Source organism: Dendropsophus ebraccatus, chromosome 11 (genome assembly GCF_027789765.1).
Source record: "Dendropsophus ebraccatus isolate aDenEbr1 chromosome 11, aDenEbr1.pat, whole genome shotgun sequence".
Classification (NCBI taxonomy): domain Eukaryota; kingdom Metazoa; phylum Chordata; class Amphibia; order Anura; family Hylidae; genus Dendropsophus; species Dendropsophus ebraccatus.
The window spans coordinates 47,179,021-47,206,736 of record NC_091464.1 but is presented as its reverse complement, the minus strand read 5'-3'; the positions used below and the strand labels follow the sequence as shown (position 1 = coordinate 47,206,736).

General features: G+C 39.9%; 1 protein-coding gene across 4 annotated transcripts in view; it reads right to left on the bottom strand.

Annotated features, from left to right (window-relative positions):
• Positions 1–27,716, bottom strand: part of CUX1 (cut like homeobox 1) — a 267,930-nt gene that overhangs the window by 96,871 nt on the left and 143,343 nt on the right. For all 4 annotated transcript variants that reach the window (XM_069945829.1, XM_069945827.1, XM_069945826.1 and 1 more), the window contains exons 9-12: positions 10,343–10,391; positions 8,326–8,430; positions 7,091–7,279; positions 2,632–2,690 (exon numbers count right to left, since the gene is read on the bottom strand). In XM_069945829.1, coding sequence (XP_069801930.1) covers positions 2,632–2,690; positions 7,091–7,279; positions 8,326–8,430; positions 10,343–10,391 — 402 coding nt within the window. The remainder of the gene's footprint in view (positions 1–2,631; positions 2,691–7,090; positions 7,280–8,325; positions 8,431–10,342; positions 10,392–27,716) is intronic.

Sequence of the window (27,716 nt, the reverse complement as noted above, 5' to 3'; positions counted from 1 at the left end):
TAAACTTACATTGTGCTGCAGTTAGAGGGAATCTCGGCTATAATGTATACACATAGTATACGATCTGGCTGGGATCCCTAGCGGCCGCACAGAAAACTGACACGTCAGTTTTGTGTGGCCGCTATTCATTGAATAGCGGACGCACAAGCCTGACAGGTCACAAAATGGAGAGTGCGGCTCAATTGTGTTCAATGGTGAATTGGGATGAGCGTGCACACGTGTGCGTCCGCATCCCAATTCAACAGAAATGAGGATCATCTAGACGGTACGGAGATATCGGTTGGGATTATCTTCACTAACACCAGCCATTCTGTGACTCGGCCGGGTCACAGAACAGCCGGTGTTTCACGCTGTGTGAACCCGGCCTTAATCTGCAGGTAGAACTGTAGCAGCACCAAGTTATGTGAGTCTGCTGCCAAATTTTAGTATGGAAATTGTATATTAGAAATATATATATATATATATATATATATATATATATATATATATATATATATATATTCATGTGTTTAAAGTGCTCAGTTTAGCTAGTGCTGCAGATCCACAACAGTGACATTTTCCTGCAGATTTTAATCAACAGGGAAAAATCAGCATAAAGTATTTTGCAGCACATCGCCAATATAAAATGACATTTTGCTGATTTGAAATCTGCATTGCCTGTGAATATATGTGCAGATTTCCTGTGGATTTTTCCTTTGCGCAACAAAGAGATTTCTTAAGATCCCATTCCCATACATACAATGCAATCAATCACACTGTAGTTTCTCCACAAGCAAATTAACTGTGGAAAATAAGCAGCATGTCCAACCCATGTGACTGACAGCACCCTAAGGCTATGTTCCCACTACCGGAACGTGCCATCATTTATTGGCAAAAAGTGTCTGTCTATTGGTAATGACAGCTGCAAATAATGATCATTGTCAATAGACGTCCGCCCTTTTCCGATAAAATCCCATAGTGGGAACATAGCCTAAGAGTGATGGCAACATCCACCACCATGACTCCTGCTATGAACATAATGGTAGTAGTATAGTGGAAAAAGGATGTCAGGGCTGAATGACTGATGTGGCTTCTGGACCAGACAGCTGCCTTAATGAAATAAGAAAGAAGACCATCTCCTTGTATAGTACTGACGCTATTAAACATCAGAGACATGTGACCCGGTGTCTGGATCAGACAGAGGACTTCAGTTAATCAGCCATTAACAATTGGCTCTAGTCTATACCTGACTTCTACAAGCCCCAGTATGGTACAAGGCGAGTGGCTACAATCTTTGTCCAGGATTAGGAAATAAGTTACCAATATGTAGATAATTGGATATAAATTATAAAAAGGATGAAAACACAGTGCTTTTCTGCAGATGGCCGGTGGTAATATGATATTCATAAGTGCACACTCTCCCGGCACACTGTGCTGCAGTCAGCAGCAGTCAGCGGCATTTCCAATGTAACTTTGTGATTGCGTATTATGAGCGAAGGAACTGTTTTCCCAACACTCACAATGTAATTTCAACAAAATGATTTATGGCTGCAGGAAGCACTTGTCAAATAAAAAGAAGAAGGATTGGTAAGGAAGGCAGAACATCAGGAAAAGGGAAGGAGAAATAGATGCAGACGATAATATTACATTTTCGGACAGCACATGATATAGTTGAGGCCCATGATATTCAAGTCAGCTACAAGCTGACCTGAACATATCAGTGAGGAAGGAGATTTCAGAGTAAGCTTTTCTAACAACCCTATGTCTGTTGTTCATATCATGGAATGCATCATCCCGGCCTTTATTTTTCATAAGATCTGATATATAAATGGCCTATATAAAGTTAAAAGTATTATGGTTATCATATAAGATAAAGTAACTTCTTATAAAAATTTCTTAACACATCATTACAGGAGTCCAAGATTCATTTTTCTTATTGGGAGCTCTAAAGCCCCTGCATGGTAAAAGATAAGATATCGGCTACCTGCAGCCACCACTGGAGGGAGCTTTCTGCATACTGTTTATATACTGAACTCAATAATAATACACTATGAGGTAAGCTTCCTCTAGAAACAAAACGCAGACACCCAGGGATCTAAGCAGCTATACTTACTTTGCTTCCTGGTGCTCCATATCCAGCTCCACACTGTGTTACTGGGGCATTTACTTCATTGTGGCTGCCACATATGAATGAAGCTACACCAACATGCAGTGTAACCACGTGAGGCCACTGAGTACACATGTGGATATGGTTTTTTCGGCCACATGCAACAGTTACAACATGGTACATGTTTCAATGAAAAGGCATGGGGCTGAAATTGGAGCGAGGTAAGTATATAATTTCTTAAATCCATAAACAACTCCTTTTAGTGTATGTTCACATTTGAACATGGTTTATCCCAATTCATTATAGCCCACGCACAGGCTACCAGACACTTTTTTAAAATATTTTTTCCCATGTCTTAAAAGTTCTATACTATAGTTACCCACATTAACTAGTGTACAGATTCCCATTAAAAACAATGGTATGTGTATTTCACACGGTTTTTGAACAGGTTCCACTTCAAAAATCCCTGTATGAACACCTTTAAACACACAGTTTAAGTAAAAGAATAAGAAATATAAATTAAAAATATAGAGTAAGTTACATACTTAAGCTCCTTTTTAATTTCTTCATAGTCCGCCTGCACTTTTAGTTTTTCTTCAAGTTGCTGTATAAATAGAAAATAAAATCACAATTAGAAAAAAAAAAAAAGTGCCATATTTTTTAACATATAAGATGATCCCCAACTTTTTCTATTAATATATAGAGTTTGGGATATACTTGCCAAATAAGACTACCCCTCTTCCAACGCACCCCAAATAAAAATGAATAAAAAACATCTGGAAGATCTGAGAGGCAGAGAAGGAGGTACAGTAATACCGGTAGGATACAAGGGCGGGCCAGACAGGTGAAAGGGGTGTGTTTTTCTGGGCACAGCGCCACTCTACCATATTTTTTTTCCCCATACCCCAGATGCCTGCAGCTTGCTCTGCCTTTCATATAGTAAAGTTTGCCCCACCTATTACAGCTGATCACTGTGGGTCACTTTATTTTATTTAAAGAAGAAAAGAAGAAGTTGTAAAAAGGACAATCCCTTTAAGGGAGTCTTGAGTCTTTGCCTGATCAGATGGAAAATGTTATTAAGAACTAGCCAGAAAATGGATGTTAACCTGGCCTGTATGTATAGAAGCATAAGCAGAGGTACCACAGCCTATGACCATGGTGCTGCAGAAAGTTTGTAGAGGTTAAAGATGTAACCAGACTTCTATGTCTAGGAAGCCAACAAGTCCCTGCCTCAAAGGGAAAATGCATTAGATTGGAGGTGTGAGGGCACAATGGGCTTTTATACTTATTGTACAATAATGTAGTCATTGTATAAATGAATAATGTATAATCTAGTCTATAACAATCCTACACAGCCTGATGTTCCCCCATGGGGCACTTGACGTAGTTCTGCGGTTGTCCAATGAAAAACTTGTACCAAGATGCAAACGCTTCTAATCATTTACCCATGACAAAATATTCATGAGGATGAAGTAGATGGAAGGTATTGTCTGCTATACATTCATGAACAGATGTCAATTCAGTATTTCAGACTAGTGTTTGTGATGTGTATTCAGTCTTTAGGAATTGGCATTTTGACTAGTGACTCTGCAGTTTCATTCCTCCGGTGCCAATGGTGAGAATGATTGATAATTATACAATTCCGTGTTGCTGCGAGATACATCACATATTATAGCAAACAAATGTCACTATGAATTCCCTACTTAAATTTTTAATGTGATTTTAATGGTGCTAGGGAAGGCCTACATCTGGGATCCATTCACATGCCAAGATGCATGGAGCTGAACAAACTGTTAGTCAGATCCAACAGAATGACAAAAGGGTGCCTGAAAACAGTTGTTAGAAATATAGTACATTAACCTCTTCTCTATAGAGGGCATATGGAACCTTTCATCTACAATTGTCCATTGACGGAGAAAGGCAAGTTCCGCATATTAAGGGTGGGGGAAGGGGGAGCTGCAATCTCTGACAAGAAGAAAAATGGATTGTAAGGGCCATGTATAGCTTCAAATGTATATCTGCTTATGTAAAATAATAGGCTACACAGAGTCACAAAATATGACTGCACTGTAAGCATCAATGGCCTCTCTACATTGCCGTTGGCTACAATTGGCTTCAGGATGATTATGTTTTGCTACTAGATGACAATAGCATAGACATACTTGTAAGTTAAATATGTGTACTTCTCACATTCAGAGAAATATAAAGAATACATTTAGTTCAAAAGAACAAAGGGGAGTTGGTTGTGGCGGCTGCACGGAACCACCCAAAAGCTGTCAATTTATTATAACAGTCGAGAGCTCTCTCTCCCAACACCACCCTATACACACACACTCCGTTTAGCTGAGCATACATGCAGTCAATCTCAGAATAGACAGAGCCACTGCCAGACACTTCTGATGGCAGCTTACCTCCCCAACAACAAAGGGGTTTGGGGCAGCAAAAATCCAATGTGGTTGACTGTTCTGTACTGCAACATCTGCCATTTTTAAACAGTAAGAAGGCCCATAAACATTAGATGATCGGCCAATCTTGCCAATCCCCCTGGAATTCATTCATATTTCCTTTGACAATAGGATCTGCCTGCTTTGCCAATCACTGAATTCAGCAGTGTCCCCTTTTAGTCAGTGACTGGCTGAGTGGGCAGGCCCTGTTGAGGTATCTCGTCTCAGAAGTAGGAATGAGCATGGACCAGCAGAAGACTGCAAGTCGCTGCATCGGTAGCTGTGGGTGACCACTCTAGGTTAGAATTAGAGATGAGTGAATTTACAGTAGGAACAAAGTGAATCACTTTGTTCCTATCTGCATTCTGCTCATCACGCTGTGGGCTTTGAAGTCTGCTCTGCTCCGTGCCGCTCCTGCCCTGGTGCTAGGAAAAGATGGGTCCAGTCCTGGGAAACTGGGAGAAGTTTCCCAGGACTGGATCAATCTTTTCCCAGCAGACTTCAAAGCCTGCAGCCTGATGAGCACAATGCAGACAGGAATGAAGCGATTCGCTTCGTTCCTACTGTATATTTGCTCAACTCCAGTAACAGTAATTAATTTTTCATTTTCAGCAGCTCCCAATCAATATATAGAAAAAAAAGGTTCCTGGAATACCCCTTTAATTATTAAATTGTCAAGCTTTTAAAAATACTATTTCTGCCATCACTTAGTTCTAGATTTTCCTAGAAAACTGTAATGATGTATCACCATCTAAGATTTCCTAAACCTGCCTAATGCTATAGGGACAAGGAATGTTTTTCTACATACTGTACTGTAAGCATCAATAGGGGGAGATTTTTTTTTAAATGGAAAATTATTATATATAGCGCTTAAAATGTAATGCAGAACCTGACCTATTATATTGATATAATGCTGCCCTGGCATTTGCGCTCCAGCATGCATGTCATGGCAGCAATTTATTTTCATGTTCAGAACACAAGACAAATTTTTGGTGACATCATTTATCAAAGGATGTGGACGTATGCAAAGCTGGCTCTAGTGATGCATGCAGGACAGAATAAAAGATTCAGAGAGATCAAAAGGTTTTGCTTATGTGCGTGCCTCTAAAACACAGTCTATTAGAGATGACTCATTGAGCACAATTTCTTGATGTCTGGAATTAGCTGGTATGCATGCAAAGATGCACAATGTGCTGCAACAGTGTATTTTGCAGGGTAATAAAGGTTAATGGCACTTCACCATGTCTACATGGAAGAGAAAGATTGATAAGTAATTTCACACGAACAATGCGCTTTTCCCGCAGCAGTCTACATAGAGAGCTGCTACAGTTCCCAAGAACCAGAGGATAGATAAAAATTGATCTAGCTGTTTATACTATCATTTCTTTATGTATCCTTAAGATGGTCATAGACATGAGATAGCTGCTGAGCTTAATGACTCCACCATAAACATGGGCGCTTAACTGAGAATGCATGTTTATTTCATTGGAAGAGAGAAGTAAACAACCACCATACATCTCTGGTGGCATACTATCTGCTATCAGAACAAAGAAACGCACGTGACCGATCACAACTGGAAGCTTACCAAGTGATTGCCAGCTTTAAACTGAATGTGTCATCACACAATGGTAGTGTTTAGATCAGGTTTTTTATTTTTTTATTTAACATTCTAAGAATGATATAACCTATTTCAAAATGACCCTGAAACATTAGTTTTCAGTCTGAACAATAAGCCTACAACTAAGTTGAGCCTTCCTGTTCGGTACAGATCACTTTCCAGTAGTGTCCTCCTTGTCATCACAGACAGGATCACGGTGAAAAGTGACACTGGTGAATAGGTAAGACAACATTTTCAATGATGCCTCCCCTTGCCTGTAGAATGACATCCACACAGGTCACAGAACATGCCTAGAAACGTCTCCCATACTAATAAATAGGATCTGCCCCAGACTAATGTGCCTACATCCATAGGGCTTACAGTAAAGCACATTACTAAATGCTGTTAAAAACTATTCAATGAGATGACTGCCCCCCCCCCCCCATAATAATGTACTTAAACTGGAAGAAAAAAAAAGTTTTATTCCTCAGAACCAGTAGTAATGAGGAGCGCAATTAAAAAATCCACATGTGAGACATCGTCTTGCTGCTCTCATTAATGTGCTCCCCCTTGTTTAATGTGAAAGCAAGAGATAAGCAGGACATTGAGCAGGGGAGATAATAGGTAACCTGAGCTATGGACATGGGGAATGGCTGCAGGAAGTATGCCTATTTATTGAACATTTCAAAACGTTCAACATGACCAATTCTCTCAATTCTGTTTTGTTAGGTGGTGACTGTCATGAACGAATCCTGGGGCAATCACCTAACCCAGGCATCAAACAACTGGATAGTGTGTCCATTTTAGCCAATTGCTGCCTAGTATGTATGGGCAGCTTAGAGTAGAGGCAGTCATAATCTAATGTGCACTGTTTCATGGTCAGCATTTGTAGTAGCAGGCACACCAAAAGTGAAAGGTAGATTATAATACCCCTGTATTGCACACCAGTCCAATAACACTTACTTTAAGAGTGCTGTTCTTGGTGTTTAGCTGCTGTTCAAGCTGAGATATTTGAGAAGCTGAGTTTTCACGAAGCTTTGTAAGACTGGCCTGTAACCTCTGTACATCTTCCACAAGTTGGGCTATTTCACGCTCCTTTGCGGTAAGTTCAACTTCCATATTGGAGCGAGCTGATCCCTCCATCGTCTGATCCTGTTTGAGGGCAAAGAGACAGGAATTTGAGACTCACTCGTTGCTGATAATCAGTCCGTGTAAAAGACCATTAGGACGCAAAAGATTACACTGGATTTATCCTTATAGGATAACAGAATGAATGGTTTAAAATTGATCTACACAGGAAACAATAGTCAAGTGCATTGGCGCCATCTTAAACAATCCCTACAGAAACTACTTATGATATAATATTTGTCAAAGCCACCCATAACAGTCATATAGCTTCCAGCAAAGTATATTAGCCAATGCATTTTAGCCAATGCATTTTAAGAAGGATCTACATTTTATAAACTGCTTCCATAGCCAAAAGGCACACATCTATGAGCCAAAGCTGTTGGGATAGGAGGCAGCCCTGGAGACTGCCCAGATGGATTGTGGTTAGGGCAACATGAAAGTCATGGCTGGTTCTCTATAAGAGATGGCCTGTGCCCTACAATAAGGTATACTATAAATTTTATAGCAATAGCAGTGTAAATATTCTGTAAATATGTAAATAAGCAGTGGAATATGCTGGGGGTTACAGTTTTGCCACCACTACTTTTCAAGCCATCACCAATGACTGCTAGATGGCTTGAAGTGTCACTGATAATATTTTTATCCTAATGATCCCCATGCTTTTTTCTCCATGCTTTTGTCACTGAGGTCTAGTAAACTATAAATGTCTCTGTGAACGGCATTTACAGACTGTGCTGCTGGGAACATTCATTTTTATCATGACGAAATCAATAGACACCAACTATAAATGACACTTTTATTGTTTATCGTTCATCGTCTTTCCTGCTTTCTCACGGGCCAATAATCAGTATGAGTGATTGGAAATTGGAAAACGTTGCTAATAATAATAATGATAGTCTTTATAAAGGGTGTTCTGTTATAAGTGGAGTTGACCTTTGACATGGATTGGCAATCACATATACTGGCTTGGTCGAGCAGTAATCTCGGTATGACCACTGACTGACAGCTGAAAAGTCATCATCTCATCAGAGAGATTAGAAATACGCAGAATCCTATAGTGTACTTCTCACCGTATCGGGCGGCTTCTGCGTCTGCGAGGCATGGTGGACAGATTTGTTAAGTGATGAGAGCTGCTCCTTTAAGGCCTCTGCTTCTCTCTGCGCCACCTCTGCTCTCTGAAGGCAGGAAAAAAAAAAGGTGAAGAGAAAAATACATTCATTTTAACAACTGACAATTAATCTGAGAACATTCATCAATTCATGCCCGGCTGACTATAATTGATTTTCCTAAACACTCAACCTAATAAATGTTAGGGGGGGGGAGGAGGAAAAAAAACTGAAAAGTGATGGATTTTTATTTTAAACAGTACAAGGAAGAAATAATTGAGCGATTATGACAGTAATTTAACGCTAGAAGCAAGGAATCCCCTGCTGCTGTTAATGCTGCAGCCCACTGAATTTATCAGGCTGAATAAATATGAGGAGAAATGGAATCTTTTTTATTCAATTTATTTCTATACTCACGCCGAGAATGATTTCATTTCAGAATTACTTGTGGGAATGACTCATAGGGGGAGGCACGGTAGGAACCTTTTAATCTGGTGGGGTTGGATTCTGTTCAGCCAATGGAATGGCAGCGCTGGCAATGAAGGGGTTAAGGCGGTGGAATGATGGAGTAGGGTAAGGCAGCCATACTTACACACAGGGCAGCTTGCCTTCTTGTTTGTGCAGATCAGAGCTGAATATGATTATTTTACACCAGCTGATGAATCTGATTTGATCATAAATAATGCGCTCGACCATGAATTTTGCAGAGGCAGGGAAGCACAGGCGGCAAACATCTGGGGGGCTGGCTATGAGATTTGTGCATGGTAGCAAATAGCTAGGATTGTCACAACATTAATATTTGCCTCTGATCTCACAAGGAATCCAATGCAAGGTTCCACTATCGGGTGGTTTTTTTCAAAAAGGGTCATGCATAGAAGGATATCCGAAAGGATTAATGTGACTTTCTGGGTGAAAATTGTTGTTGACATACACGTAATTTCTCAGCCAATAATGCAGCAGTAATAACCACTAACAAATAATAGCTGACAATTGCTTCGACTGCTGGAACAGATCAAGTCAGAACTCATTGTTTTCTCACCATAGACGTAACGTGACATTTGGAAGTCTGTGGCCTACAACCGTAATAGTAGTAGAGTTCGGTATGTCGCCAATTGTGACTTGCAGCATCTTCACTGCTTGTGTACAGGACACAAAATAACTCAATAGATCTTAGAGGGAGGGAAAAAGCACTAAAAAAATGGAAATGCTATGCTACAGGGGATGTTTTTTTTTTTTATTACATGTAATCAGTAGCTGTCTCCTATCCGCTGGACGTGACAAAGGGACTGCTTTCATGTTGAACGCCATAAAAAAATAAAAAAATAAATTGAGTCGACTTCTGAGAGAAAAGTATGTGTTCATTGAGTACGTCACAGACCTAATACATAAAAATCCATTCAAAGAAAGCCCAGATCCTAGTGCTTTTCAGCTTGATCTTGCACTCCCAAAAGATGTGCTTAATCAAAACGTCATGTACGGCGCTCGCCTGCCAAAAGACCTTGGTTAGGACTACAAATCCTTCTTGGACAAAAGCAAATGTGTGCATGCCAAAGCAGAGGCAAATAACTCCAGTCTAGAGCATAGTCCAGGACAAATTTCTCAGCATGTTATTATGGTACGCATTAGAAGGCTTTTAACACTGCCATCATCTTATAATGAAATTTCAATGCTGTTTCATTTCTTTAAGGAATTAGCTCTGAATGTACAAGATCCTCTCTCTTAAGAGCATAAATATAATGTAGCCGGGTTTTATGTTTTCTTTTTTCAATTTGGAAATTTCCCAAAAGAAACTAAAACCCATGACATGAAACAGGTGGCCACGATCCAGCTGCTCACCTGCGCCTGGAACATGCATATACTAGTACTTGCTGTAATAGACTGGATGTAGGCACATTTTGTCTTTTCAGTTAAAATGAAGTTCCTGAACCGAGGTACAGTAGCGTGAGACAATTACATGCTGCTAAAAGACTGGGAAAGTTACCTGGTTGGCTCTCTCGAGATCAGTCATGATCATTTCAATCTCATCGGCCCTAGAGAGGGAGAGAAAAAAGATACACAGTAAGTAAGGCTGGCAAACACAAAAACATCAAGGTGATGGCTTAGTATAACCCAGAAATAAACGAGCAGTGGAGCTTAGGACGCTTGCACATCTCAGTACATCATGTAATATATTGATTTGAATCTATGTTTATCCTAAATAAGGAGTCCAGTGGGTGGCAATAGTCAGCAATTATCTGTGAATGGGAAGGCTGTCAATCACTACGTAGGACCACCCACTGGACGTCTAAGCTAATGGTGCTTTTACACGGAACGAATTTTCGCGATAACGGTCGCATTTGAGCGATAATCACCTTGTGTAAACAGAGCAAACGATCAAACAGTGATTTTGATCTTTCAACAAGTTGTCAAATCGTTGTTGGTCGCTCGCAAAAAATTTGCAGATCGCTTTGTGTAAACAGTCTTTTAAAGATTTACTCTATGTGTGAGATGGGCTTAAGCGATCGCAAAAACAATCGCAATAATGATTTTCTTAAACGATCTATTGTTCTGTCTAAATGCTGATCGTTATAAAAAAAACACAACGTTACTTTAAAATAGTTAAACGATCGATTGGGCGAATTATCGCTCCATGTAAAAGGACTATTAGAATGAGCAATTAAGTAAATAAATTAAATACAAACTATACCGAAACTTTTCTTTAAAAAACAAAAAAAAAAAAAAAACACAAAAACAAAACAAAAAACTATATCAATCTTCCTGTTCAAGGATGTGTTCACACTACGGAATCCACGCGGATATGATCTGGCAGATTCCGTTGCTTGTACCCATTCATGGCGACGTGCATATCCGCTGGCTCCATAGACACCATTCTATGGTCGTGCAGATTCGGCCTTCCCCTGAAAGAACCAACGTGTCAATTCTTTTAGCAGAAAGTGGAATCAGCCTGGCCATAAAATGGAGCCGGCGGATATGTGCGCCGTAGTGTGAACCCACCCCTACATGATATCTGCAGCCTGGACTGCAATTTCAATGTAGCATCAGGAAAACACTTGACATGCTTTATGGATATATATATATATATATATATATATATATATATATATATATATATATATATTTATATAGTTAGTTTCATTTCATAGTCAATCCAGTAAGGCTTCTAGGCATCCAAGCTAAACACACAGAGATTACATGTAATCAATGGGCAGCAGAAACTACAGGAACACTATTTTTGTCATAGAAAGTGGTCGGCACAATTGCGTGGAGCTCTCTTTTCGATATGTCTCTCTGTAAAGGGTAATTGCAGCTGTTTACATTCCAGGCCTCTTGTTTAAGAAGTGCAGCTCTGCTCAAAACAGCTCCTAATTATAGATCCGCACTGTAAATATGAATTCATCTTAATCTCTACACGTATAAATATTTCTATTCGTGTTTCACGTTCAAACCAGAACTTGTATCGGTATTTTAAATGATTTTCCTGCTAATAACCATTTTAGCAAAAAAAATGTAATTCTTTTTAATGCTGGCCAACAGTTGTGCCCTATTTTGGTCAGATCAGAGGATATTCTAATAGAAGAGCACAGTTTATCCTTTGTAAATCCACTACTAACAGAGATCATAGAGAGTTTGTATTAGCAGCCTGGCTAACCCCTACTATGAAAAGTTGCATCTAGTTTTGTTTATAAGGTATGGCTATAAGATAAATTATATATTATCTATATCTGCCCTGCATTTGACTGTCATTGATTATTTTGTGAGCAGCTAAAGCAGGTGATACACAAGAGGCAGCTGTCAGCCGAATGATTGTTTCCAAAGTGGGCATCATGATTGAGAGGTCTACCGTCTACGACCTAGAAAGGAACACTATGAAGCTGTCCATAGACTTCAGACATATTGTTAGGCTGATGGATATCTACCCCCTCCAATACATATGCTCTGTTCGGCCACATGTGCATGTATTCTGAGGGCTTATGCCAGACAACTGAGAACAAAAGAATCGGACATGTTAAAATTTAACATGCCTGACCATTGTCTCTCAGACATCTACCACTGGGGGGGGAATAAGGCGGCATACACATTAGAAAGTCCGTTAATCCTGCCAAAACTGTTGAGTTTCATTGACATAGTCTGATGTGTATGGGCCGGGTAAAACCAGTTCTTGCTGTGGTACACCCCATCCATCGATGCATCATAGGATCAGCCATCCATCACCCTATAAAACTAGATAGTCTATGATGCAGGGAAAATGCCTGGCCAGACAGGTCTTCCCTGGTGCTAATAGCTGTGAATTGAAGAATCCAGAACCCTGACTCATGTCATGAAAGAATCCCATGACAGTATGGACTATGTAAATATTAACTATTGGGATTAATCTATGTAAAATATGTATAATAAAATAAAATAAATCAAGGGGAAATTGAGCATAAATAGGTTCTTCACCCAGACGGCTCCATTGAGATGGCTGTATAAACATGCTGCCACTACATACAAATCTATAGACGGTAAAGAACCATCGGACTGAGCTGTGAATAGTGAAACATTGGTGGGGGGCCTGTTCACAAGTGGCCGTACATAAATGTTAATAGCACAAGATGTTTGGTAAACCAATAAATCATGTTCATGCATTGGTTGTAGGTCAAATTGTTATCTATGATGCACAATCCTTCATACAGATAGAATGTTTATCTGTCATCTACGATCACTTTGCTAAATTACTTGTTATCATCTGCATTTCATATTGGCTCATGGAATTATCAATGACACATAGCATCATGTTCTATTTACAGAGCAAGGGAATCTTATCTTTTAGGTGATAAAAGTCCTGTTATCAACCTCACTTCTATCTGACCTGGGTTATTTACGATAAGGCTGTAAAGATGGAGACATTAAATGGCTTATTACAGATAAACGGCGCTTACATTGAATGGGTTCCATTTTAGGGTTGCCGGCTCTTATGTATTATAAAATCATACATAATGATATGTATCAAGGTCGATAATTCACATAAGATAGCTTTTGACCTATTTGGCTTAGCGTGCATATTGGCTTAGAGAAGCCTATTGACTGCTTCTTATGGCAACCAAGATATTTTATGCACTATATACTAATACAAAATGCTGTTTATTAGTGCAAATCCACTTTTCATGCTAAAGTAATGCTTTTAAGTATATAGCTACCTGAGACGGTGTTATAATCTTCCCTTATAATAAAAGGCATCTTGCACTTTATGCATTTATGATTTAATAGCCTTATTTTTACCTGACTAGCCATAAATTCTATTCTTGATGAGACTCCAGACCATAAAACCAAAGCACCACATCAGTAACCAAGAGTTAACAGCTGAGGAAACAGAAATTCCATTCCACCCAATCTACACATGTAAGAATTTACTCCACAATTGGCCTCTAGTGGCCCAACATGGTGTCCAAATAACTTACGTGTGATAAAAAAAGGGGGCAAACAGAATCATACAGACTATATGTGAAATGCAGGTCACAGCACGGCATGTGATCCACTCAGCAATCAAAGGCATTGCCTGTATCTGTCACTCAAGGTTCAATCGTTTCAGTGCAGGACAAATTGAACAGCTGTGGCTCGGAGAATTAAGTGTACTGCATGATTCATTCTGTATCTATGAAGGGAGGCATGTGAGAATGTCCCATACTCACTAATGCATTATAGGCTCTCCTGACATAGATTAGGTTAATGCTTTCACCATCATGTCACTAAATATTATCGACAGGGATAGTCAAACCTTAAAAATATCCTGAATGGTTTACACAGTCATTTATAATGATCACTACAGACCTAATATATTGGTGCACTTCCTAAACATGCACGAATACCATACATGTCCAAGTGATGAACGGTTGCATGATCTTAAATTGTCTTTACGATCCGCTTACGCCTTGCATTGTTTTCCATTACATATGTAAAAAATAATCACAGTGTAAAATATAACTTTAATTCCATCTAAGGCCGGGTTCACACTACATTTGTGATTATCTTTAACATATACGATTTATACTTGAAAGGGTTAAAATGTGTACCTTAAAAAGATGCTAAAAATGGATGCAAGAATACGTTTCTTGTTGACAGAATCTATTGGCCCTAGACAATAAAATGTGGCGGAAGATTGGCCCTAAGGGTCCATTTACACAGAAAGATTATCTGACAGATTATCTGCCAAAGATTTGAAGCCAAAGCCAGGAATGGATTTGAAAAGAGGAGAAATCTCAGGCTTTCCTTTATGACCTGATCTCTGTTTATAGTCTGTTTCTGGCTTGGTGAACAGCCCGGGGCCTATGGTAAAGTTAATCGGACCCTGCACCCACCCCTTCCCATGCATCAGTGTATTCTAAAATAACATCCGGTATGCATTACTACAATGTTTATTTTTTTTCTTTACAATATCATTGGCTGACATACACCACTATGCTATACAGAGTGGCATAAATCTGACAATACTCCCCAGAATACACCTCTGAGGTGCCTAAAAAACATGTGTGAACAAAACCTTACTATTCATAGCTAGGATACCATATAAACTTGAAAAACATCTCAGAACAGTATGGGGCTGTGTAAAGATATGGGTGGCTATGTCTGTTGTTGATCGCTTTGAGATGTTAACATGCCGCCATTATGTCCAGCAACCAGATTATTGTAACCAGACTTGTTTAATCTGTCTTCTTGAAGAAGAGGAGACAAGTCTATGCAGCGGTGACTAAAATGGTCTTCTGGACACTTTGTCTATTGCTTTCAAGTAACTGTCTGCTCGCCTGGAGTAAATATTTGCCTACTGCGGCTAAATTGTTTGTTAATGTTAAATGCTGGAATTACATATTGTTTATCACCATAGCAACAACATGAAAAGAATCATTGCCTCCATTTTAATTCCAATGAATCTTGATGTTTAATTAAGTTAAGCACAATGGAGAAGAAAATCGGAGCTGGAATGCTCTGAAGGAAAAAAGGAAAAATAAAACTTAAACTGAATAAAGAACTACAAAGAATTAAAGGAAAAATGAATGGAAATATAGATAAAACAAATCTTTGCTTCACAGAAAGCATGAACTTCCCTCAGCAGGAATCTGAGCTCACAGGGAATAACCCCAAAGCTTCCAACAAGTAAGAGGGTTCTTCCGGAGCTTTCCACAGCCAAGATCATCAATGTGTAGTCTATAATAGTGATACTGAGACCGAAGATGTAGTTGGCTTGGAGGAGGTAAACATGCTGGGGTGGGAAACGTTACCCCCATAATGGGTCTGGTATTGCTTAACATACTCTAAAGTGTCACTGTTGTAAATGTGGTATAAAGTAAGTTGTTTTTTTTAGGTATCATGGAAAACACAGCACTTCCTGTTCTCTGACTCTGAGAAAAGAAAAGAGTCAGAAAACAGGAAGTCCTGTGTTTCCCAGGTCATCTGAGAGCTCACAGAGAAGGCAGTCATGTGACTGATTGACACATTGAGCCGTGACTCTCTGTACTGGTCAGACTTCCTGTGTTTAGTCTGAAGTGTACAAATCTGCCTTCAGGAGACTCAGGAGCTTTGTTTTGCAGCATGATAACAATAAAATAAATAATGAATGTAAATAGAAAACTTGCTTTACATCACACTGTTGATTTAGATTTGGAAAGTTATAACGACAGTGACACTTTAAATAAAATTTAATTTAAATTGGCATAGTCATAAAAGAAACCTATTTTGATATGTCAGAGATACATGTCAAATATTTTTTGATCAGTCAGGGTCTGAGTGTTCAGACTGCGACCAATCAGGAGAACAAGCAGGGAGAAGCCCACATGCAGCGCATTTACTCCTGAATTTGTCTCTGTGACCTGGACGACCCTATAGACTTGCATTGAAGGTCTGTCTAGGTCACATGACACAGAGCAGGCAGACCATGATCGATAAAAACTTTTGATTTGCAATACTGACACTTGGCCGATTAGTTGCAGGCAAGTGTACATTAGTGGTTCCTGTGATGTGACATCATTATGTGACCCCAGGGCCCTTGAACTCTTTTCTCCACGCCTTGGCCTGGACATGTTGTAAAAGCAATGAGCAGGTGCCCCTATAGAGAGCCTGTGGATGATGCGACATGATCGTGGCACGTGACCACATGGACATCCCAGAGATGCTTATGCTAGTTTTCTAAACCAAGTAGTAAAGAAAGCACAGGACATTTATTACTTAATTTATTTTTCTATGGCTGCCCAATAAACCAGAATATGTGACAGCCCGGCAACCATGTAGCCCTGTTATTGCTGTATTAAAGGGAATTTTACTGCAAATTTTTACAGCAAATCTTCAGTTGTAAACATGGAGTAATTACACAAAGTATATTGTTCCATTCTTACAACACAGGAAGCAGCTTTTATAAAGCACCAATGTACAGAGAGTTTTGTTCTTTATTGGTACTAGAACATAATAAGGTCATATATTAAAGTTTTTTTTCTCCCCTCTATGCAAGAAATGTTCATTTATTGTTCCTCCAATCCCTGCGTAGGGAAAATTCTATAAATAAAGAATATTAATTAAAAAAAAAAATTAGTCCATATTGTTAAATTTAAAAAAAAGACAGTTAAAACAGTTGATTAAATTATTTTTTTCCTCAGTAGTATCCCTTTAAAGGCAAATGAAAAAATAAAATTCAGGGGTAAATCACACTGTAGTCAGTTCCTAACTGCTGAACAGACCAAAATAATTATAGACAATTTAAGTGTAAAAAAAAAAAATTAAACTGCAGCAATGTAAAAAAAGAAAAAAAAAAGCATGCATGGATCTGACCTTAGAGGAACTTCTGGGCAATCCCCTCCCCCGCCTACTTTCACACAAGCTTGCAATTGCTGAGTTAAACTTTCACGGTAGATAAAGGGCAGACACAGCAGTTATATCTGTTTTATCCAATGGCTCTACATAGGTGCAGTGACATGCTGTCAGTTCTCCTTTCACCTCATTTTAGGAATAAGTTACCTGTCAAAAACTATGAATATGTTGCTACAGGCAATACAGACATTTACCTCAGTACATCTAGCACAAGTCAGAAGCGCTGTGAGAGCTTCATATGGGAAATAAGTGTGCTGAACCTCTCTGAGGTCACATGCCTGCCAGTCATTAGACTTGCTTCTCATTACTACAGGATGAAACGGGGACTCTCTCTGTGTTCAGATGTATTTGTCAAGCAATGAGTTCAATGTGTTCTGTTAACAGAATAGGTTAAAAGTTTTTTTCAGGGCTCTTGTCTCCAGTTTGGGTGTAGGTTTTGCAACTCCGTTCCATTGAGGTGAATGGAGCTTAATCGCAAACCGCACCTGAACTAGAGAAAAGAGTCATGTTATCCCTGGAAGCAAGTGGCCATGTTTTTGTAGCGCTGGATAACCTTTTTAACACTAATGGCTATTCATAGGCATTAAATATCATATTGGTAGGTGTCTGACTACTGGCACCCCGGCCAATCAGCTTGTGCAAATGGTGTGGCATCTTCACTGCTTACCAGGCACAGCTTCATAAAACTGATAGCGGCTTTTAGTGCTTTATTTTTATTTATCAAAGCAATGGACACCATAATAGAACCCAATGGACCACATCAAAAATCAAAAGGGTCTGTTAGGCACAGATGGACATTTATTGCAATGGAAGCCATAACTGTGGTGTGAACAGAGCCCAACACAACTTTTAGAGTAATATATGAATAGACATCGTCGCCTGTTCCTATCCTTAAAGCATCTAAACATATCTAAGAATGTATGGCTACCTCAATCCAATAGGTATAATATTCCAAAATTGAAAGAATTTTCCTACTGCAGTGTAATATGACCTACAAGATAAATAATGGCAGCGTACAATAGGGATTCTTATCCTGAATAAGAAGCTATGACTCTTAGGGCCCTATTCCACGGGCCGATCAACGATGTAAACTAGCATCGATCTGTTACATCAGCGCTTGTTTACTAAGCCTATTCCATTGCCCGATGATCGTTTAGCAAGGGCTGCAGGGACATCGTTACAGATGTCCTTGCAGCATACATTACCTAGCAGGGCATCTCCTCCGCTCCATCTTCCTCCCCGGGTCCCGCGGCGCAGCATCAACTCCGGAGCGGACAGACTGAGCTGTCAGACCGCTCAGCCAATCACTGGCCACGGCGGTCCTGGCCTGTGATTGGCTGGGCGGTCTGACTGCTCAGTCAGGCCGCACCGAAGCTGATGCTGCAGGACCCGGGGAGGAAGACAGAGCGGAGGAGAAGCCCTGCTAGGTAATGTATGCTGCTTCTCAAATCGTCCGTCGCTCACCGCTATTCCACGCAGCGATGCACGGTGGGTGACCGATGATTTTAGGTTTGGGCCTGAGCCTGAGGTTTGAGATTTGGGTGGAACACTGCTGGGCGTGTATCTGAGAGCAGGAGTGATAGATTGTAGTAACTGTTATATTTCCTGATTCAGGGTAAGAAGTCCCATTGAACACTGCCTTTATATTGATCAGCCAAATTCTGATGACAGGGCCACTTTGAAGCTGGGTTCACACTACGTATATTTCAGTCAGTATTGTGGTCCTCATATTGCAACCAAAGCCAGGAGTGGATTAAAAACACAGAAAGGATCTGTCCACACAATGTTGAAATTGAGTGGATGGCCGCCATTCAATGGCAAATATTTGCTGTTATTTTAAAACAACGGCTGTTATATTGAAATAAAGGCCGTTATTTACTGTTATATGGCGGCCATCCACTCAATTTCAACATTGTGTGAACAGATCCTTTCTGTGTTTTCATTCCACTCCTGGTTTCGGTTGCAATATGAGGACCACAATACAATACTGACTGAAATATACATAGTGTGAACCCAGCCTAAAAAAGTAAAATGAACATGAAGATAATCCTTTACCTACTGGACTTCCAGGATTAGAGAAACATAGCTGTTTTCTTCCAGAAACCACAGTAAAAAATATCAAACACAACCTGAGGCTGTTTTGGAAGAAAGTGGGGATGGTTTCTCTAATCCTGGAAAACGCCTTCAGGTTATGTTCACATAATGCTATTTTTGTGGCAGTCTTTTCAGACGGACGACATTTTGATGGCAAAAGACGGACGCAAATATTGATCATGATCATTATTTGCAGTCGAAATTATGAAACAACAGTGTGAACGCGGCCTCAATCTGTGAAAATGGAGGCTATGAATGGCTGTGATTAGATAGACTCCTACCACAAGACCCATTTTTATCTCTATAAACTAAGTACAATGTAAGATTTCAGAAGCATTCTCCCCGCAGAACAGTCCGCATCCTGCTTGTTCCATCAGATTATAATCTTCATGATGATGAAGAAAACCTCCAGGCACCTTATATTTTGCCTGCTATTATAATTTAACAATGACACAGCTTTTAAGTACCAGCGGGTAAAGAAGAGGCCAATGCAATAGAGCTAAGTACAGACATCTGTACAGTCAAACCATAGAAAAAAATGGATTGAACACATCTCTGTTCTCAGACAAACTCAATATATTGTATGGATTTCAGAGCCTGGTTTCTGATTGTTACCTTCCTATGCTTCACATTATACATTTATGAAGGTAAACATTCTATTGCTATACTACATGTTTTTCAGTTGTTTTGTGGTGTTAAACATGCAATAAGGAACGGTCTATATATTATATACAATATTATATTATATTTTCTGATCTGCTGACACTATAAACCCTATTCACATTTGGATTATATGTTCCATTAGGGGCCTCTATTGTAGACCCAAAAATACAAAACAGAGCAGCATGCTGGGTTATCTTTATTCAGTTGTGGGGTCTCCTGGGCACTGTAGGTGTCAGTCACCAACACTGTTTCTGTATCTGAACAGTATCTTAACCTGTGATCTGCTTATTTTCTATTTCAGGTTTATTACTGAATCACTACTGCTTGTAGAACAGCAGATCTCTCTCCTGTTCTGTCCGTACACATGAACGTTTGGTGCAGCCAAACACTCCTGTGTTCTCTATGAGGAAGGTAATTTGGAGTGTCAGCAGTTTGGAACATGAATTACAGCTGACAAATCCCCTTTAAGGATCCTTTAATACAGGCTGTTTATTGGCCATTATAAATGAAGATCAACGATAAACGAGCCAATTGGCACTTGACTCAGAGACCGTTCATACAGCTCTGTTTGTGCAGCCATTGGCCTCCATTATTGTCGGCAGCACATCACCGACAAACTATTTTTATGGCTGCATAAAAGACGTGATCAGCTGACGAATTAGCAAATTGATTGCAGGTTCGGTTATACAGGACAAGCCGCAGGAACAAACGTTTCTTCGAACATTTGTTCCGTCAATAAATGCCTTGTGTAAAAGGGCCTTTTGGGAAAGGATTCTGATGATCATCATAAAAGGGAACAGCTATTTATTCCATTCCCTAATAGATTCTTTTAGTAGACTGATCACTTTGGACAATCTCTTAAAGGCGTGCTCTAGTGACAAGCTGATCACAGGGTGTCCCTCTCCTACAACCTCATGCTGATGTTCTGATTGTAATTTTTTAAAATTGTTTTTGCACTACATATTTACAGGGGCTGCCATCTTGCCTAAGCTGTTTTTAACAGCATTTATTTACATGCTTTACAGAACTACAATTCCCATCATGCCTGGACAACCAAAGCTTTGCTAGTTTTTCAACAGCTGGAGGGCTGGAGGTTCCCCACCCCTGCTTTACAGCAAGCCTCATGGACATCGTGACCACGAACTTCTGCAGACCTCATTCTTTGTATGGAACACATTTGTGAGCATGCTTTTTGTGACCAACTGCTATCATGCGTACCTTGGCTACCTATATATTGGCATCACCTGTCACTGTACTCCCGTCTGTTTTAATAAGGAGGGCACTGCTGGGAAATGAGCTGTACAAAACAGGAAGTGTTCGCTTCCTTTTAAGTCTAGAGGCCATAACGTAAACTGTGGGATTTGGGGAATCTAGACAGTAACAATCGAAACTGAAAAAGAAACAAAAAAAAAATAAAAAATAATTCTTTAAATTAAGTTTTTTTTATGTAAAACAATTTTTTTACAATAGGACATTTTCTGATAATATATCCCTTTAAATGATAAAACCCGTTTTCCCTGGTAGAACTTTGATTTAAAAAACGATCTAAGAACAGATCTATTAGACTCCCATTATAAAATAGATTACAGTGACAAATGTAAAGGTCTGTAGGTCACCCTGAGAAGCAACCATAAAGATAACAAAATATAAAATGACTGCTCGAAAGTGGAACCCAGGATCCATTCCAAACATAAAGCACTGAAGTAAGACTCTGACAGGCCGAGAGGAGCTCCCACATACACAAATGTAACCAGATACTGCATTGCATTTACACAACCACAAGGAATGATTCACAAATTCATCATAACTTGTAAAGCTACAATAAATCTATAGTCTCTTGTAGTCTTTTTCATATGGAAAAGATTACACACACACACTGCATGTCAGAGCTTCTAACTCATACTTCAAGTGTTTACTCTATAAGACTAAGGTGGACTGTAATATCCTCTTCCCTTTACTCTGAAAGATTACATTATGCTTTATGATATTAACTTTCAAAGGTAAAACAAAGCACTTTTCACTTATTGGGTGAGCTTTCTATCTTCTATACAGGAGTATCACCGACAGCAATATTGTAGGGACAATCCCTGATCCCTCATGTTCCCTGATCAGTCATAACAGTAAAACCACCATGTAAGTTTTTTCTTTTGTTAAAAAAAAAAAATCAGAGTGGGTGGGGAGCAAGAGTTTTTCTTTTAATTAAATTTTAACAAACCTAATTTTCGCTCTTGTCAATGGGCTTTGATGGTTGGACAAAGGGAGGCTACTCCCATTGTCAAGCACTTAAGATGCCACAGACACTATTGAGTGAAGCATCTAAAAGGGTTGAACTGCTAAAATTGAAATGATTGCCAATCCAGGCACATCTGCAGAAACGCGGTTGTGTATTACAGCTGTGCTTCCACCAATGTAATGACAGTGACTACAAGATCACTATGATGAAAATGTATGGCAGGAACAGGACATGCGGCAGCTGATAAGTACTGGAAGGCTGGAAATGTTTAGATTGATGTGAATGACAAATCTGCATAACTTTCTGGCACCAGTTGATTTGAAGGGGAAAAAAAAAAAAGTTTGCTGGCTTTCCACCATATTGGTGATGCAAATGTATATCCAACCATGGCACCTGAAGACTGAAGACCAGTTCCATTTATGTGAAAATTTCTACAGCATGTACCTAGATTTCTGCAAGCCCAATTTAGACGAATAGGACAGCGGCAGAGATTTCTGCTACCAACCATGTGTGACTATACACCTATGCAGGTTATTTGGATAAGCAGCAGCATTGCAGTGTATAACCAAGGAAGATGCCAAATCAAAGATGCTGAAACTGTGTGGATGCACAATGTGATTGAACAACTTCTTATAGTTGTGACTGACACAGAACTTTACCATGACTGGAGTAATATTCTAGCTGTAGTGTATAGCTGGAGCGTGTATTGCAGGGTTAACAACTACGTTACAGATATATGATAAGGTCCTATCAGACTAAGCAATTTTTAACAACAAACGATCGCAAACGTGATCTACCTGAAATCGTTCACTATATTACACAGAACGATAGCCGATAGTTACAATCGTTACTACGATCGTTTACTCCACCTGATCCCAGAAAATGAACGAACAATGTAAAATTACACTGAACGACTAGTGAACGAATGTGGCGAACGATTAAAGATAATTTTAGGTTCAGCTCAAAAGATGCGATCATGAACGACACATGATCGATTTTTCGATTGTTGCCTGCATTCACATGCTACGATTATTAATTAAATTTGAACAATATAACGATTTTTCGCACGATAATCGTCCCGTGTAGTAGGGCCCTTATGGAAGGGATTGTACATGGACATCCATGGAGTGTGGCTGCTGCACAAGTGCATCAAAGGTTTCACATTATGCAATAGATGCAGAGATGGTATTACTGCTTTCCTTTATGGTTGACAACCTGCTACGTGTTAGGCTCCTTGTACATTCAATATGGCACATTATGCTACTGCGAATTATTTTTAGAAATCCCATGTCTGATAGCTCAGACCTCACTGATGGACTTACACGACTCCCTAGTGCTAACATTTTTTTTTTAGCAGAATTTCATATCAACAGCAAATACGGAGATGACAGCATTGGCCTATGATGTACCGAAGCACTCTTCGCAACAGAAGTCCATAAATCTGCTACTGCGCCATTCAAAAAAAATAAAAGCAACCATTCCCAAAAATGGCACATCAATGAACTAATCACAGGTCATACATGTGAGCCAATGCCTCTAAAGCACAGCAAACAATCAACCAGCAGTGCTGTGAACGTTTCTGATTGGTGCTCGAAGGGTTAACCCCGAAATGATGTAGAACGCCCCAGGCCTGAGCTCTGCTCATCAGAGCATTAAATCTGAAAGCTCAAGAGAACAGAGCAGTCGAGCTGCAAGGGCTGTGTTATGAAGTTCTGCATTAAAAATTCATATTGCAGGCTCGCCACAGTCCCCTTGTCTGGCTGAATGGAGAGCTGGCGGGGGAAATATTACACACCCCACTGTCTTTCTGGCGATTGGAAACATTCCTCAGCAAACAGCACCTCAGGAAGAGAACGAAAGGGCAAACAAACCGTGAAACAAATCAATGGGTTCAATTATCTCTCTTCTCCCTCGTAAAAGGAAACTTTTGATTTTAAAGCCATTTCATCAAATATATTTTTAATGACAGCTCATGACATGAAGACCCCGGCCCCTAAACGTGTGTCTGGTTGCTTGGAAAAGAACGGTTTTGTCTTCTTCCACAGCTATAAGCATTGCATGCTATTACTTATAGGGGATGGACCCTTGGAAAACAAGCAGAACATGGAGAGCAGAGCTGCTATACAAAACTCATTGCGGCCTACACGAATGGAGTTAAAACCCTGACGCTCAATGATACACAGCAGTACACTGATTTAAAGGAAAGGGCATCAGCAGAACAGGCTGTTTACTTAGGACTATACTAAATAATATGTAGGATGTATGCAAATTATGAATTTTTTTTGATAGCATAATGATCAATGAGTCAATTAACGTGAGTCGGAAATTAATCAGTCTGTGTAAAGGGCCAATAAAAAAAAAAAAAAAAAAAAAAAAAAAAAAAAAAGGTCTCCATATGTTTTAGTTTAGCCAACTATCTAAGACATGGGTCTCCAAACTGCGGCCCTCCAACTGTTGCAATACTACATTTTTCATAATGCCTGGACAGCCAATACTAAGGTTATCTGAGTGTGGAATTGTGGTTTTGCAACAGCTGGAGGGCCACAGTTTGGAGACCCATGATCTAAGGTGTATGGAGGCCTCATAATATGTAATAGCGGAGGAGAGAAGCTTTGGGCATGTTGGATTTCTACTGCCAGACCCTTTTGTTATTAGAGAGATAAGCTGCTGCCAGAAGAGTCTGGCATCGGCCTACCCCTCCCTCTCTCCAGCCAAGCCAAACATCCTTTTGTAAGCAGGTAAAGGAGGAGATATGTAGCGGTTGGCATATGGGCCTCTGAAAGTGTTACTCTCATGTAAAGGTGTTACTGTATGAATACTACAAGTCGGCAATGAGTTATTAACACTAGAGCAAATTATGTAAGGCTTTCTTTATTCGGCCTTAGAATAGGTCCATATTATATGGATAGTGTAAGAACTACTCTAAGCTTAGTCAATGCACATGACTGTTGATTCTATCTTCTTTTAGCCCACATCACAAAAAAAAAAGGATATGTATTTGTATGGTCCGCACTGTGGTCCAGGCTCATAGACACTAACTAGGCCGACCTCACATGTGCACAGTCCATGATCACACGTAATTTTGCAGACCACAAAACCAATATGGCTGTGTAAAGAAGGCCTTAAAGGGGTACTCCAGCAGGGGGGGCACTTTTTTCCTGACACCGGGGAGGAGGTGGCTGAGGGAAAAGACGTCCACTCACCTCCCCGGTTCCAGCGGCGGGTCCAGCATCACGGCGCTCTGGTCCCCGGCCGCTTCCTGGTGTCTGACGCGGGCCCGAGACGATAAGTCTTATGTCCGCTCAGCCAACCTGGCTGAGCGGACCTGAGACGTCACGTCTCGGGCCCGCGTCTGACACCAGGAAGCGGCCGGGAACCGGGGCACCGAAGCACCGCGATGCGGAACCCTCCCGGTCCCAGGAGAAAAGTGCCCCCCCGCTGGAGTACCCCTTTAAAGCAGACATGCTCTGCAGTTGTAGAATATGATTTGTGTAAAGTATACATGCTGTGTTATGACCAGAACCCAGTTGCACATTACTCACAATGAAAACACATACTGTACACTGCACAAAAATACTAGGGGACATTGAAAAAGCTGCCTGGCTTGGCCATTAAACATGGCCACAATGCAGCAATCAGCTGGCAAGCTTCTGGCCGTATATGACCACCAGCTTCACCATTACAGCTAAGATCACTATAAAAATTACATCTAAAGAAATGATTGTTTCATGCTTAGAACATAGATACATTGGTCAAGTCAACAACCATACACACAATTCCATTACAGCATTATCTAGTAGGGAAAGAATAAGCATCTTAAAAACAACCTGTGCACAATGACAAGTAGCTTCAGATCCACCATAAAATGATCACTGTGGTTATGCGCACTCTCAGAACACTTAGCTCATCCGCGATTATAATAACGTTTTATTTGGTCATGAATGAACATGTTCACCTGTTCCTTGCCAGAGCCAACACCAATGTTACGCCTGGCATACTGGTGCACTACAGACTGTCTAGACTATACCTTTTACTATAAACATTACATTTTTTTTGTTATAATTATATCTTGCAGCTACAAGTGAATATTTCTTGTAATCATATGCATCACTATAACCTGATAAAACAATTTTTAATCACAATATAACCAGTTACATAATAGTTACATACATAAATGACCTTCACAGTGACTTTTACATTGCTAAGTATGCAGCAATGATGACTCTCTGACACCTGTGGGTTAGCAGTTACCCCTCCTCAGGGGCAAACTGTGACACCCCCCCCCCCCCAGCTTTTGCAAAACCAGAATTCCCATTATGTCTGGACAGTCAAAGCTGAAGGGATTTTTGCAACAGCCGAAGGGCCACATTTTGACACCCCGTCCCGTCCTAACCAATGGATGAATTAGGATATATTTGAAAGGTTTTTTTTTCCGTACAAAAACAAGACACATTTTCCTTCTAAGTTTCCTTCTTAGTGCAGCTTTTTATTTTTTTTATAAACTTTTTTTTCGAAAGTTGAGAGGCATAGAGGCCATGCTGAGGTGCAGCATGCATCCTTCCACCTTCCCCCATCCTCATTGCCCTGCATGATTGATAAACGGCGTTTGGCTTCAAGCACTGAGCCTTGTACATCATCATGGAAAGCAAGGAGAGGTGGGGAGGGAGGAAGTATGCATGCTGCAGCTCAGCACAGCCTTTACAATTCATTAGCTTAGAAGAAAAACTGATTTTTATTTATTTTGTATTTTCTTTTTTTTTTTTTTTTTGCAAAAATGTGGCAACTAAAAATTAGTTCCATACATCTTAAATGGATTTTTTCTGTAATACCTGCATGGATTTTGTTCAAAACCCATCCAGATACAGTAAATAACCATTTAAACAGCCAACAGCAATGACTACTAAGGGCCCTAATACACCAACAGATATCAGTCAGATAATCTGTCAGATATCTGTTGGTGTAATAGAGCTCTAACAATGGAAGATCAATTAAGCAAAATTTAGAAATTTAAAGTGTCACTGTTGTTATAACTTTTAAAAAGTCAACAGTAGATGTGATATAAAGCAAATTTGCAATTTACATTCATTTTTTTTTTAGTTATCATGGAAAACACAGCACTTCCTGTTTTTTGACTTTTTTTCCCCCCTAAGAGTCTAAGCACAGGAAGTCTAGTGTTTCCCAGGCCATCTGGGCGCTCACAGAGAGAAAGCAGTCATGTGGATGATGGACATATTGAGCCGTGACTCTCTATACTGGCCAGGACTTGGATTTCTGGTAAGTTCAGCTTTGTTTTACAGCAAAAATAAATAATGAATGTGTATTGCAAACTTGCTTTATATCACATCTACTGTACACTTCGATTTTAAAAGTGGCCATTTCTAGCCATGGAATGTGTCCCAAACTCTCCACATGTACACCACATATGCACAGCATTTCAGGCTATCATTACTGTGTGTAGGCATGTGGACATACATTGACATACCTCAATGCTTATAATGTGCAATGCATGTTTCCCCGGTATCTGCTTTAAATA